The sequence below is a fragment of the Triticum aestivum genome, chromosome 5A, assembly GCF_018294505.1.
Source record: "Triticum aestivum cultivar Chinese Spring chromosome 5A, IWGSC CS RefSeq v2.1, whole genome shotgun sequence".
Classification (NCBI taxonomy): domain Eukaryota; kingdom Viridiplantae; phylum Streptophyta; class Magnoliopsida; order Poales; family Poaceae; genus Triticum; species Triticum aestivum.
In genome coordinates, this window is record NC_057806.1 from 362,741,464 (window position 1) to 362,755,474 (window position 14,011).

Sequence of the window (14,011 nt, forward strand, 5' to 3'; positions counted from 1 at the left end):
GGTAACCGTCATGATCGCCATCGGCTCCATCGCCCCCCCGCTTCTGGTGAAAGAAAGCTCGCCGCAAGATGCAGAGATTTGGTCTCTGTTGCTAGCTAGGTGAGATGAGGTGAGGTGAATGGAAGGTGACACATCTTATATGCTGCCTTGCTGCGGTAACCGCGGGCAACCAAAACGCAAGTCTATTTATGGAGGCAGGGAGCAGTTATCAGTGCTTGGCCAAGATCCGACTCAGTGCATGCAAGTTGAAACAGACAGCAGATTCTTTTTCAGGTAAACACCAAATACATAATGGTAATACCAGTTGCAACATCAGAGGGCGATTACATATACATACATATACTATATACTGATGATTGATACGATACATAGAGATGGTGCTACTCATGTCTGGGAGCATGGTAATTTCCCTGCCATGAGAAGCATGGATGGAAACAGTAAAACGCAAATGGTACATCCATTAGCCAGGTTAATCAAACTAATTACTACCATCCTCGACAACACGATACAGACTCACTCGGTTATTAGAATCCGTTGTTTTACTACTACTATTACTACTACTGCTGCTTCCTCTACCGATATGATCCTAGTCGAGCTTTTCAGCCAGCGGTTACAATGCAAGCAAGAACTGCTATAAACCCCAGAATAATTTCCTGGCGTCAAATAAGATAAAATAAGCGATTACCTGCTCCGCGCATCTCGAGGCACTCCGATCATCATGGGTCACATCCATGGCGATCTTGGATATGAGCAGGAAATAATACCATCATGGTCCTTCGATGGTGATCCTGCTGAAGGAGCGGGAAATGCCGTCGCCTCCCTTGAGGCTGTGGAGCTCCGACTGGATCGTCTCCATGATCTTGGCCTCTTCCAGGTCCGGCGTCGGCACCCTCACATGCATCGACCCTTGCTTCGCGGGGCCGACGCTGTCCTGGTTCCTCAGAGCTTGCTGCTTCACATAGTTGTACAGCTCCTGGTGGAATGGATGGTCGTACGAGTAGCAGTCGACTTCATCCGACGACGAGCCTGAACCGGACCCTTCCCTCTTGCAGAAGTGCGGGAGTGACGCGTAGTCCATAACCTGCGCGATTGCCAGCAAATACAGTGGGTTTTAATCAGAAACTCGCCAGTGTATCATGTATCATGGCTGGATGGGGCTCATCAGCAGCTACAAAGTCAGATCAGCTGGACCACCCAAAAATCAGGAAGCCAGTTGTTAGCACTACTTTCCGGTCAGTTTATTCGATTTTGCACCGATAGGAAGTGTGTTCTATTCTATCAGAGAATATAAGATGGGCGTGTGTAATGTTGGGCCCACTACCATAAAGAATATAAGATTAATTAAGAATATATACCTTCAGTAATTCATCTCTTCCAGGGCCATACAAGACTTTGATCTTCTTTTTAGTTCGCTCTTGTAAAAGAGGCTTCACAACCTGGCCATCAGTGAGCAGAAACTCCAATCAGTTTACTGGAAAGATGTAGCTGTGGCAACAGCCAAAAAATAAATCAAGTATACGTGCACTGACCTTCCAACATGCCGAAAAAACATATGGAGCGTTCACGATGTAATACGTCTCGGTTTTCTCAGGATAATTAAGGTCATCAACAGCTGTTATCGTGCTCAACATCTGTATCATGCACAAAATATTGATAAAGCACATTAAAATATTTATTTTCCTCGAAAACTAAATGCACTTGGCAGGCAAAAATTCAATGCGTAAACACAAACAAGCGCAGCCCATGGGTTGCTCGATCAAATACAGCAGTGTAACTGGCAACCAGCAAAGATGCAGATCTCAGTCTGATATCAGGTAATTTCCATCCTAGATTCATGTTATTGAGGTTCTGGCATGCACATATGGCACCTTCAGCACATGAATCTTGATCAGTACTAAGGTTGGACTGGATCTCAAATTCTGTAAAACACATCTCTTAGACAAATAAAATCTGGCATAGCTAGGCCAAATGTTCTGTGTTTTAAAATGCTCTTAACTTATAAGGCTGTGTATCTTTGTGGTCCAAATATATTCATTGACATTACGTAATAAATACTATATGTCGTCGTGTTCGAGAAAGAAAAACGATGTCATTCCATGACACCACATCTGACAAACAGTAATTAGGTAGTCCAACACTATCACTGGCCCCATTAAGCAACATGCACATAACTTTCTGACCAGCTGACACCTCACTCAGAATAGACAACTCCGATGTCAAGGATCGGGACAGGATGACCGAAAGAAACCAAATCATATCAGAAATGATAATAGAAGGAGAAGCAAACGAGGGAACAAAAGTATGAGATATTTTATCAGGCCCACAGATGACTTGATGGAGGGAACAAATGTATATGAGAGATTGTATCAGGTCCAAGACAACTGTGAGCAGTGCTTCAGTCTTCATGACTCCATATCTTTTAGTTAAACAATTGGACCACTAGTTCTAATAACGGAGGAATATATTAATAATGTTACTTCCTGTTATCTCAGTAATTATGCAGTTTGGCAGAACTAGAAAAGTACTGTCAACTGTGCCAAGAATTCGGTCTTCGACTAACAGAAACAAGAGGCCTAATGTATTCCTTCAAAGTTCATACCACTCATTGCGAATTGTCATTACAAATGAACTCGATTCTAAACATGATATTGTATTCTTGATTCTATTTCCCCTTCAACTCCTATTATTTCAGACAGCTTGATGACATGTAGATGAATTCTAGGACTGTTGCCAAATGTTTACGCTCAGATATGTTATAAAAAAAACACAGATGCAAGAAACTTATGGAGACTTCAGTTCAGATCCTTCAGAAGTTATACAAAAATTCTGATCAAAATTTAAGAATGCAAGAAATAGCCTACCTTTATTTGGTTCAAAGCAGAAAGCTTCAGGCCAGTCATATCCATAACTTTCAAGCAGGTGTTAATCTGTTTTCCGGACATCTCAGATGCACCTGGCTAATGAAGAGAAACAAATATACTTAGTACTATATGTTTATGTAAATCTGTTCAATGAATATGAATAATGAATAAAAAAGCACTCACCAGGACAACACGATCTCGATACTCATTCATCTGTATGTGAGACTGCAAATAGTAGTTCACCTGCAGCAAAATGAGATATTTTAGAAGAAAAAAGGTCAAAAAATAGTATTGTGTGTCCCTATTAGTTAATTGGTCTAATTAGTAGCTAACTGACAGTCCTGTGTCTCAAGAAAAAAAATCATTTATCTGATCATTAATCTTGGTAGTACTTGATTACTGCAACTCAGTCTCAGAACTAGTGGTATAATCCCTTGCAATATTTTGGATTTAAACCCAAAGACTGTGAATTCCAAGACAGTTAACACTTAACACCTACCGATGCTCTGTCAAAGGTACTGAGCCCAACACCGAATGCATAGACAGGTTGACCCTGCAAAAGGCAACCATAAGAAATTAGAGCAAGGGCATCACCTAGTACAGACGATGCAAACTTCTTGAAAATGGAAAGAATGGTTTATGAACATCTTCAGACTAGTTGCCCGACTAAAGGAAGGCATATTATTACCAGTATTAATTAAATATAATCAGAGATGTAATGTTTGCTCGTAACCAGCTAGTCAGCAGGAACTGATCAAATGGCACCATCAAAAGCATGGAAATAAAGACAAAACTGGGCCTGATTATTGTACCTGCTTGGAATATCCTGTTAATCCAACAAGTAGTGTATCACGAATAGATCTATACAAATCAGCGGGCAATATTGGTTTCTGCATCGAAATAAAATGGTGGTTGCTGGTCAGAGGAATAACATATGCTAAAACAATAGTAGTACTACAGTGCTGTACAACTATAAAAAAAACAAGACTTTGTTGACGGTAAAAGGCAATTACGGCTAGAACGCTGTCAATCTCATTCTGAAGCCTCCAATTCAAGCAATCCATTAGCTGCACCAAACGATCAAATGCTTTATATTGCAGATAACAAGTTGCTTCATCAACAGTACATCATATAAGCTTCTGTAATAAGCTTTTTTTAAGGAATCTGTAATAAGCTTTTATTTACCATTTTATATGCTTTAGGAACGTTCCATTCTCTGGCCTTGAGAAAACGCAGCAGAGTCCCTCGTGGATATCCTTGGTGCACATTCTGTACACATAACAGTAATTAAGCACTATTTGTTACCCACTAGCAAGAAGTTTAATCTCAAACAACAGTGTCAGAAACTAACTGGTCGGCAACGCAACACTATACGGTATAAAAATCATGAAAAAGGCGGTGCTGATATCGTGATTCCACCGCGCAGAAGAGATAAAGAAGATAAGAAACTGTTGTTTCTCAGTGGAGCTATCGAATTGCGATCCATCATCAGTGCTTGCGCGGTGCGCATCCAAACGGTTCCACCCGAGAGGTCCACGACGGCGATGATACTCGTCAGGACAAGGACTCGTCATGGACCGAGTAAAGGTCCAAATCGCAAATTGAGACCCCTCTCTCTCTCCCCTAGAACAGTCAAGACGACATAAAAACAAGGTGTGTCAAGATCAGACGACGGCAACTTCTCCGGCCATAACTCGCGCTCGCCGAGCTCCACACGCTGCCTGGATAGGTGGCCCAAGTTCAGCTTAGTTTAGTCCTCGCGTGTGGAGTGGTAAACGGCGCAGACTGCAGAGTCCAGCTCTCCTACCGGTGTGATCATGGGCTCATGGCGTGCTTGACCTTACAAGGTCTTTGTCACTCTAGAAGCGTGCTTGGAAGCAACACTCCAGCAAGCCGTCAGACACGACTTGAAGTATTGAAGGAGTACGAAGGAAAACAGCGTTGGAGCTACAAATAACGAACATGGGAGGCGCCGCGCCGACAAAACAGTTGTGGCTGATGTACCAAAGCTCCTTTTTTTTCTTTCTTTCTTTCTTTCTTCTTCTTCCCAACCACGGCACGAGTGCCGAAATTGCAATTAGGACCTGACCAAAATACTAGTGCTTTTTTAGATCAAGGAAAGTGCTGGCGCCTCCAACATCTAATGAGGAAAAAAGAATATCTCTATGCGAATAAAAAATAAAATAAGAAGTGATCGCGTATAGCCGAAAGCATAGTTTAGCTACGGATCTCTATCATGGTGACGAACGGCACACAAACGTCAGCTGTATGGGTGGGGGGAAAGGAAAGGGTCATTCCTAAGAACACCCCAAGTGATAATAACAAGAGAATTTCAAGCAAGAGATGCCAGAACCACAATTAAGCTCAAAATCACATAGTATAAGCTGTTAAAGATCCAAAACGTTTCATCGTCTACTAACAAGTAGTAGGACAGCTTTCAAAAAAAAACAAGTAGTAGGACATGATGTTTTTTTGTTTTTTTGTTTTTTTTTTACGAACGGGAGCAAGGAATGAGCTAGGAGAAAGTCACATGGCAAAGAAAATCTCGGATTTGATCAAAATTTGAGCCAAGAACAAGGCAAATCGAAACCTCAGCTGAGCTCGGGCGAAGAAGAGAACCTGCAAGATCCAAACATTATCAAGCTACGAAGTCAGCGAAGTAGGGCGAATCTGCCTAACCACGAACTGAGCAAAATAAAAAGCTTGAGCAAGCAAACCCCCAAAATCCACCAGAAATGGAAAGCAGCACGCGACAACAGAGGCAAAATCTAGACGCAATTCAGCTGCGGCCGACGATGACAACACCAAAACAAGAAATTATGCACAGGAATGCACAGGACAGCAGCGAGAGAACAGAGATCCAGCAAGGGCGGAAGGCGGAGCAGATCGGTACCTGGAATGTGGTCTTGAGCGGCTCCTCAACTGCAGGAAGCAAGGAAGAAAGCAAGGGCGCATCTCAGCGAAACAGGAATGGACGGGGGAGAAGAAAGGTGTGCTTTCATTCCCTTCTCTGAAACGAACAATGGAAAGAAGAGCAAGAGCTGACTCACGCTGCTCCATGAGCACGGAGAACTGCTTGATGGCCTCCTCCGAGGCGGCCGCCATTGCCGGCGACGGTCGTCGCGAGGGGAGGAGAAGGGGGAGACTTGCGGGGCTGGAGCTGGAGGCGAGGTCAAACCTCAAACGGGGAGAAAGCAGAGAGATAGAGAGTCTTGTTTGCCTTTTGAGCTCCCCCTGCCAGCTGCCCTCGCTGGTCCGAGGTGACGCTGCTGCGCTCTGCTCCCGCACGCTGCGTATGTGCGTATGTGTGGGGTGGGAGGGGGAGGGGAGGAGGAAGGCGCTGCTTAAGAAGAAGGAAAGGGACAGCAAAAGCCCGTTTTATTTTCGTCTTCTCGTTTGTTTATTTGGGGTTTAACTTGGTTTAGGTTTGGTTTGGTGCTTTTGTGTAAAAGCTGCTGGTAACCACTGTTACTGCCACGGGGTCTCGTTACTTAGGCTGGCGCTTTTCTGCTAGTACCGATGCAGTGCTGTCTAACCTTGCGAGGCAGAGTATAAACACGTGGAACTCACTGTTCCACTGTTAGGCCGAAAGCTGCACACTCCTTCGTCACAAGATTTTGGGACCAAGGTACTCCCTCCTTTCCTAAATATAAGGCACGTGTTGACTTTTCTGAACTTCGTCACACAATTTTGATTATAATTTTCATTTAGTGTATGCCTATGGAACTAAAATAATTCTATAAAGACAAATACAATGATGCTATTGATGCATGTATATATTAATGATCAAAGTTATGCATCAAAGACCGTACAAAATCAAACGCGCCTTATATTTTGAGAAGGAGGAAGGAATACTTTGCATTATGTTTTGAGATAGATCTGACCATATGGACCGACACAGCCCGACCCACCTACAAAATGGCTTGGCACAACATGGTCTATGTTGGCCCTTTTATAAAAGGGTCGCACGATGCCGGCCCGAATGCCTGGGCTCAGAAGGGATCAGCATGGCACGCGACTTAAAAAGTCAGCCCGACATGACACCGTTGTGGGCTGGCCCGCGTTAGAAGTTGTAAACAATACACGCTAAAAGGACCAAAATTGCTCTAACAAGACCAAAATATTACTAAAAGGGCCTAAATATTTAGATTAAAAAGGTCAAAACAACCCTAAGAAGTCATGACAGTACTAAAATGATAAGGCTTGGCTTTGGGGATCAACATTGATCCATGGCGGCCGAAGGCCGGCCCTTATTCGCATCACGTGCCGGGCCAAAAAACCCTGCCCGCGGGTTGGCCTTACAAGTGCGACCCATATCGCCAGGTTTGTTTCAAGATATATTCACCTTCGTTGCAAAAAATGAAATTTTGGACATACACTTTGTTCATGTATTTGGAATACTAGTAAGGTGGTACTTGCATGGCAAAATTAAAATTCAAAGAAACTCTGTAATAATGATCATAGGAACACTCACTATAGAACTATCGACAAATTGTAGGAAGTTTCATATCCCCCCTTCAAAATATTGAGGACGCTCCAAAACTTTCGGTACTTGGCTGGAAGATATTTTCTACACACCCACCTCCTTCGTACCCCGCTTCCTTTGTCAACGACTCACCATCAAAATGTTTGTCTATCGTCCCTTCCAAATCATCGAGCTCAATTGATGTTGTGAGACACCGCCAAGCTCAACCTCCGCCTACCAACCACGTATGTGACCAGGGACATTGGGTGAGTGATGACCCACAAGTATAGGGAATCAATCATAGTCTTTTCGATAAGTAAGAGTATCGAACCCAACGAGGAGCACAATGAAATGACAAACGGTTTTCAGCAAGATATTTTCTGCAAGCACTGAAATTATGGATAATGGATAGTTTGATAGCAAGGTAATTTGTAACAAGCAACAAATACCAATAGTAACAAAGGTACAGCAAGGTAGCTGTGACGCCCCCGATTCAACCGTACACTAATCATACACGCAAATGTGTACGCTCAAGATCAAGGACTCACGAGAAGATATCACAACATAACTCTAGACACAAATTAAAATAATACAAGCTTTATATTACAAGCCAGGGGCCTTGATGGCTCGAATACATAAGCTCGAATACACAAGAGTCAGCGGAAGCAACAATATCTGAGTACAGACATAAGTTAGACAAGTTTGCCTTAAGAAGGCTAGCACAAAAGCAACAACGATCGAAAAGGCAAGGCCTCCTGCCTGGGAGCCTCCTAACTACTCCTGGTCATCGGCGGTCTCTACGTAGAAAAAGGCACCCTTGGTGTAGTAGTAATCGTCGGTGGTTTCGTCTGGCTCCTGAGCTCCACCATCTGGTTGCGACATCCGGAAATAAAGGAAAAGGAGGAAAAGAGGGAGCAAAGCAACCGTGAGTACTCATCCAAAGTACTCACAAGCAAGGATCTACACTACATATGCATCAGTATCAATGAAATGGGTTGTATATGTGGACCGAACTGCAGAATGCCAGAAGAGAAGGGGAAAGCCTAGCCTATCAAAGACTAGCATCTTCTAGCATCTTGCAGCATCAGAAGAGATAAGAGTAGAATAAAGTAAAGTAGTAGTAGTGTTATCAACCTCGCCCAGAGATCCTTTTTCGAGTCCCTGCGAGAAAGCAATCCCAAAGCCATACTGTCCAGTTATCACCTCAAGTATCCAGTTCTAGTTGTATCGATCGGGATACAACTCCAAGTGTCCGTTACCGTAGGACAGGCTATCGATAGATGTTTTCTTCCCTGCAGGGGTGCACCAACTTACCCACCACGCTCGATTAACTCCGGCCGGACACACTTTCCTGGGTCATGCCCGGCCTCGGCCAAACAATACGCTGCAACCCGACCTAGGCTTAATAGAGAGGTCAGCACGCCGGACTAAACCTATGCCCCCAGGGGTCTTGGGCCATCGCCCCGGGAACTCATGCACGTTGCGAGGGCGGGCGGTGAGCAGACCTAGCTACCTCCTTAAAAAGGCAGGTGCTTACGCAGTCCAACCCGGCGTGCCGCTCAGTCGCTGACGTCTATTAAGCTTCGGCTGATGCATACGATGCAGAACACCCATACAATGCCCACGTGATGGTTAGTGATATCAGGCCAGAGGCCCCTCAAATCAAATATCCAAATCGTAGTGGATTAGGAACGCGCGGTAACAAGCAGAGACTCATGAAAGATGTGACCTCGTCGCCCCGTCTCGAGGACTTTTTTTGACACCTGAAACAGTAGGAGAGGTTCCTACTGTATATATTGGATTGAAGTATATATTTGATTGCGCAAGGGCTAGGAATGCCCGGCCACGCCTCGTAATTATCTCATGGGCACCCTCCAGGTCAACCCGTCTCCACGTCACTCACGGGTACCCCTAAGGGTCGACCCGCCTTTCCAAGTAACAGTTGTAAAGTCCAAGTATCCGTGTGTCCAAACATCAAGGGGAAAACCCGAGGAATCACCCCCGGTGAATTCCACTCGATGTAATCATCAAGGTGAACGTAGGAGGATCCACCCTCGAGGTTAACACTTGAGGGGTTGCACGACAAAGCCGTATCGGAAGTGGTTAAGGATGAAATCACCCTCGATGACCACGACCGGATAGCTACACTACAGAGATCTTATCAGGAGTGATGTATGAGGTTCCACCCTCGGCATTCGATGGTAACTCTGCAAAGTCGAGCAACAAAAGGGGCGTGTTGTGATGTGAGGTGTCGGGCTCTGGTCGTCAATCACACTGATCGAGTCGTCGGTGATGAAGCAGGGGCAATAAGGAACCAGGTGGGGGTCACTGATGGATCACTAACCAACCTATACTAAGTAGTTTAGGATAAGCAGGTAGGTAACAATAAGCAGGTTATAAAAGCAGGCTATGCATCAGAATAGGAGCAATCAATTACAGTAGCAAAATCTAATGCAAGCATGAGAGAATGGAATGGGCGATATCGAGATGATCAAAAGGGAGGGGCTTTCCTGGAAGCTCTGCTGAAAAGGAAGAAGTGTCATCAGTGACCAGGTCAAACCTAACCAGTGGGTCCCACATGTCATACACAGAGGGCTAACAGTGGATTATTTTAATTAAACATGGTTAATTAGCAGCTGGGCCCCACATGTCAGTGACTAATTAGCTTAACTAATTATTTTAATTTTAAAAAATGTTTATTTAACAAAATATGCAGTGGGGCCCGCGTGTCAGTGACACTGTGTGCCCAGTCAGCACAGTTGACCACGATCAACATGGTCAACTGGGGCCAGGGGGCCCATGGGCAGTGACCCAGAGGCGGGCCCTAGGTGTGCCACGTCGGTGGCGTCGAGGTTTCGCCGCCGGCGACCAAAACAGCGGCGGGGCTCGCCGGACTTCGCCGGAAATCACGCAAGGGGGGGGGGTCCTTAGTCGCGGGACTTGGCGCGTTCGAACGAGCAGAGAGTGTCGCGTCCATCTAGGCTAGCGAGAGGCGCCGGGAACGACCGGAGCAGCGTCGGCAACGAGCTAAAGCGGCGTCTGATACATCTCCGTCGTATCTACTTTTCCAAACACTTTTGCCCTTATTTTGGACTCTAACTTGCATGATTTGAATGGAACTAACCCGGACTGACGCTGTTTTCAGCAGAATTGCCATGGTGTTATTTATGTGCAGAAACAAAAGTTCTCAGAATGACCTGAAACTTCACGGGACATCATTTCGGAAATAATAAAAAATCCTTGCAAAAGATGAAGACCAGGGGCCCACACCCTAGCCACGAGGGTGGGGGGCGCGCCTGCCCCCCTAGGGCGCCCCCTACCTCGTGGGCCCCCTGGAGCTCCTCCGACCTCGACTCCAACTCTATATATTTGCTTTCGGGGAGAAAAATCAAGGAGAAGGATTCATCGCGTTTTACGATACGGAGCCGCCGCCAAGCCCTAAAACCTCTCGGGAGGGCTGATCTGGAGTCCGTTCGGGGCTCCGGAGAGGGGAATCCGTCGCCATCGTCATCATCAACCATCCTCCATCACCAATTTCATGATGCTCACCGCCGTGCGTGAGTAATTCCATCGCAGGCTTGCTGGACGGTAATGGGTTGGATGAGATTTATCATGTAATCGAGTTAGTTTTGTTAGGGTTTGATCCCTAGTATCCACTATGTTCTGAGATTGATGTTGCTACGACTTTGCTATGCTTAATGCTTGTCACTAGGGGCCGAGTGCCATGATTTCAGATGTGAACCTATTATGTTTTCATCAATATATGTGAGTTCTTGATCCTATCTTGCAAGTCTATAGTCACCTATTATGTGTTATGATCCGTTAACCCCGAAGTGACAATAATCGGGATACTTACCGGTGATGACCGTAGTTTGAGGAGTTCATGTATTCACTATGTGTTAATGCTTTGGTCCGGTACTCTACTAAAAGGAGGCCTTAATATCCCTTAGTTTCCGCTAGGACCCCGCTGCCACGGGAGGGTAGGACAAAAGATGTCATGCAAGTTCTTTTCCATAAGCACGTATGACTATATTCGGAATACATGCCTACATTACATTGATGAATTGGAGCTAGTTCTGTGTCACCCTAGGTTATGACTGTTACATGATGAACCGCATCCGGCATAATTCTCTATCACCGATCCATTGTGTTGGGGAACGTTGCAGAAAACAAAAATTTTCCTACTCGTTTCACCAAGATCATCTAGGAGTTCATCTAGCAACGAGTGATTAGATGCATCTACATACCTTTGTAGATCGCGCACGGAAGCGTTTAAAAGAACGGTGATGATGTAGTCGTACTCGACGTGATCCAAATCACCGATGACCAGCGCCGAACGGACGGCACCTCCGCGTTCAACACACGTACGGGACGGGAGACGTCTCCTCCTTCTTGATCCAGCAAGGGGGGAGGAGAGGTTAATGAAGATCCAGCAGCACGACGGCGTGGTGGTGGATGCAGGGCGTCACAGCAGCAGGGCTTCGCCGAGACTACGAGGGAGAGACGTAACGGGGGGAGATGGAGGCGCCAGGGGCTGGTGTGAAATCCCTCCTCTCCCCCCACTATATATAGGGGTGCCAGGGGGGGCGCCGGCCCTAGTAGATGGCATCTACTAGGGGGGGCGGCGGCCAAGGGGAGGTTTCCCTCCCCCCCAAGGCACCTAGGGGTGCCTTCCACCACATGGACTCTTCCATGGTGGAAACCCTAGGCGCATGGGCCTATAGGGGCTGGTGCCCTTGGCCCATCTAGGCCAAGGCGCACCCCCTACAGCCCATGTGCCCCCCCGGGACAGGTGGCCCCACCCGGTGGACCCCCGGGACCCTTCCGGTGGTCCCGGTACAATACCGATAACCCCGAAACTTGTCCCGATGCCCGAAATAGCACTTCCTATATATAATTCTTTACCTCTGGACCATTCCGGAACTCCTCGTGACGTCCGGGATCTCATCCGGGACTCCGAACAACATTCGGGTTTCTGCATATACATATCTTCATAACCCTAGCGTCACCGAACCTTAAGTGTGTAGACCCTACAGGTTCGGGAGACAAGCAGACATGACCGAGACGACTCTCTGGTCAATAACCAACAGCGGGATCTGGATACCCATGTTGGCTCCCACATGCTCCACGATGATCTCATCGGATGAACCACGATGTCGAGGATTTAATCAATCCCGTACGCTATTCCTTTGTCTATCGATATGTTACTTGCCCGAGATTCGATCGTCGGTATCCCAATACCTCGTTCAATCTTGTTACCGGCAAGTCACTTTACTCGTACCGTAATGCATGATCCCGTGACCAGACACTTGGTCACTCTGAGCTCATTATGATGATGCATTACCGAGTGGGCCCAGTGATACCTCTCCGTCATACGGAGTGACAAATCCCAGTCTTGATCCATGTCACCCAACAGACACTTTCGGAGATACCCGTAGTCTACCTTTATAGTCACCCAGTTACGTTGTGACGTTTGTCATACCCAAAGCACTCCTACGGTATCCGGGAGTTACACGATCTCATGGTCTAAGGAAAAGATACTTTGACATTGGAAAACTCTAGCAAACGAACTATACGATCTTGTGCTATGTTTAGGATTGGGTCTTGTCCATCACATCATTCTCCTAATGATGTGATCTCGTTATCAATGACATCCAGTGTCCATAGTCAGGAAACCATGACTATCTGTTGATCAACGAGCTAGTCAACTAGAGGCTCACTAGGGACATGTTGGTGTCTGTTATTCACACATGTATTACGATTTCCGGATAACACAATTATAGCATGAATAAAGACAATTATCATGAACAAGGAAATATAATAATAATGCTTTTATTATTGCCTCTAGGGCATATTTCCAACAGTCTCCCACTTGCACTAGAGTCAATAATCTAGTTACATTGTGATGAATCGAACACTCATGGAATTCTGGTGTTGATCATGTTTTGCTCTAGGGAGAGGTTTAGTCAACGGATCTGCTATATTCAGGTCCGTATGTATTTTACAAATCTCTATGTCTCCATCTTGAACATTTTCACGAATGGAGTTGAAGCGACGCTTGATGTGCCTTGTCTTCTTGTGAAACCTGGGCTCCTTGGCAAGTGCAATAGCTCCAGTGTTGTCACAGAAGAGCTTGATCGGCCCCGACGCATTGGGTATGACTCCTAGGTCGGTGATGAACTCCTTCACCCATATTGCTTCATGTGCTGCCTCCGAGGCTGCCATGTACTCCGCTTCACATGTAGATCCCGCCATGACGCTTTGCTTGCAACTGCACCAGCTTACTGCCCCACCATTCAAAATATACACGTATCCGGTTTGTGACTTAGAGTCATCCAGATCTGTGTCGAAGCTAGCGTCGACGTAACCCTTTACGACGAGCTCTTCGTCACCTCCATAAACGAGAAACATTTCCTTAGTCCTTTTCAGGTACTTCAGGATATTCTTGACCGTTGTCCAGTGTTCCTTGCCGGGATTACTTTGGTACCTTCTTACCAAACTAACGGCAAGGTTAACATCAGGTCTGGTACACAGCATGGCATACATAATAGAACCTATGGCTGAGGCATAGGGGATGACGCTCATCTCTTCTATAACTTCTACCGTGGTCGGACATTGAGCTGAGCTCAATTTCATACCTTGTAACACAGGCAAGAACCCCTTCTTGGATTGATCCATATTGAAC

The 14,011-nt window shown here is 45.9% G+C and overlaps 1 protein-coding gene across 2 annotated transcripts; it reads right to left on the reverse strand.

The window, feature by feature from the left end:
• Window positions 1-323: 323 nt before the first annotated feature.
• Window positions 324-6,199, reverse strand: LOC123103369 (phosphatidylinositol/phosphatidylcholine transfer protein SFH9). 2 transcript variants are annotated; one of them, XM_044524928.1, is made up of 11 exons: window positions 5,912-6,198; window positions 5,755-5,783; window positions 4,047-4,130; window positions 3,875-3,928; window positions 3,674-3,751; window positions 3,361-3,414; window positions 3,045-3,104; window positions 2,862-2,957; window positions 1,530-1,631; window positions 1,356-1,436; window positions 324-1,081 (listed from the first exon to the last, which is right to left on the reverse strand). In XM_044524928.1, the coding sequence occupies exons 1-11, from the start codon at window positions 5,964-5,966 to the stop codon at window positions 767-769; spliced, it is 1,008 nt and encodes a 335-aa protein (XP_044380863.1). In that variant the 5' UTR covers window positions 5,967-6,198; the 3' UTR covers window positions 324-766. The 2 variants fall into 2 exon arrangements, with proteins under 2 accessions (XP_044380863.1, XP_044380862.1); XM_044524927.1 differs by having other exon boundaries at window positions 3,674-3,928; window positions 5,912-6,199.
• Between the last annotated feature and the right edge of the window lie 7,812 nt (window positions 6,200-14,011).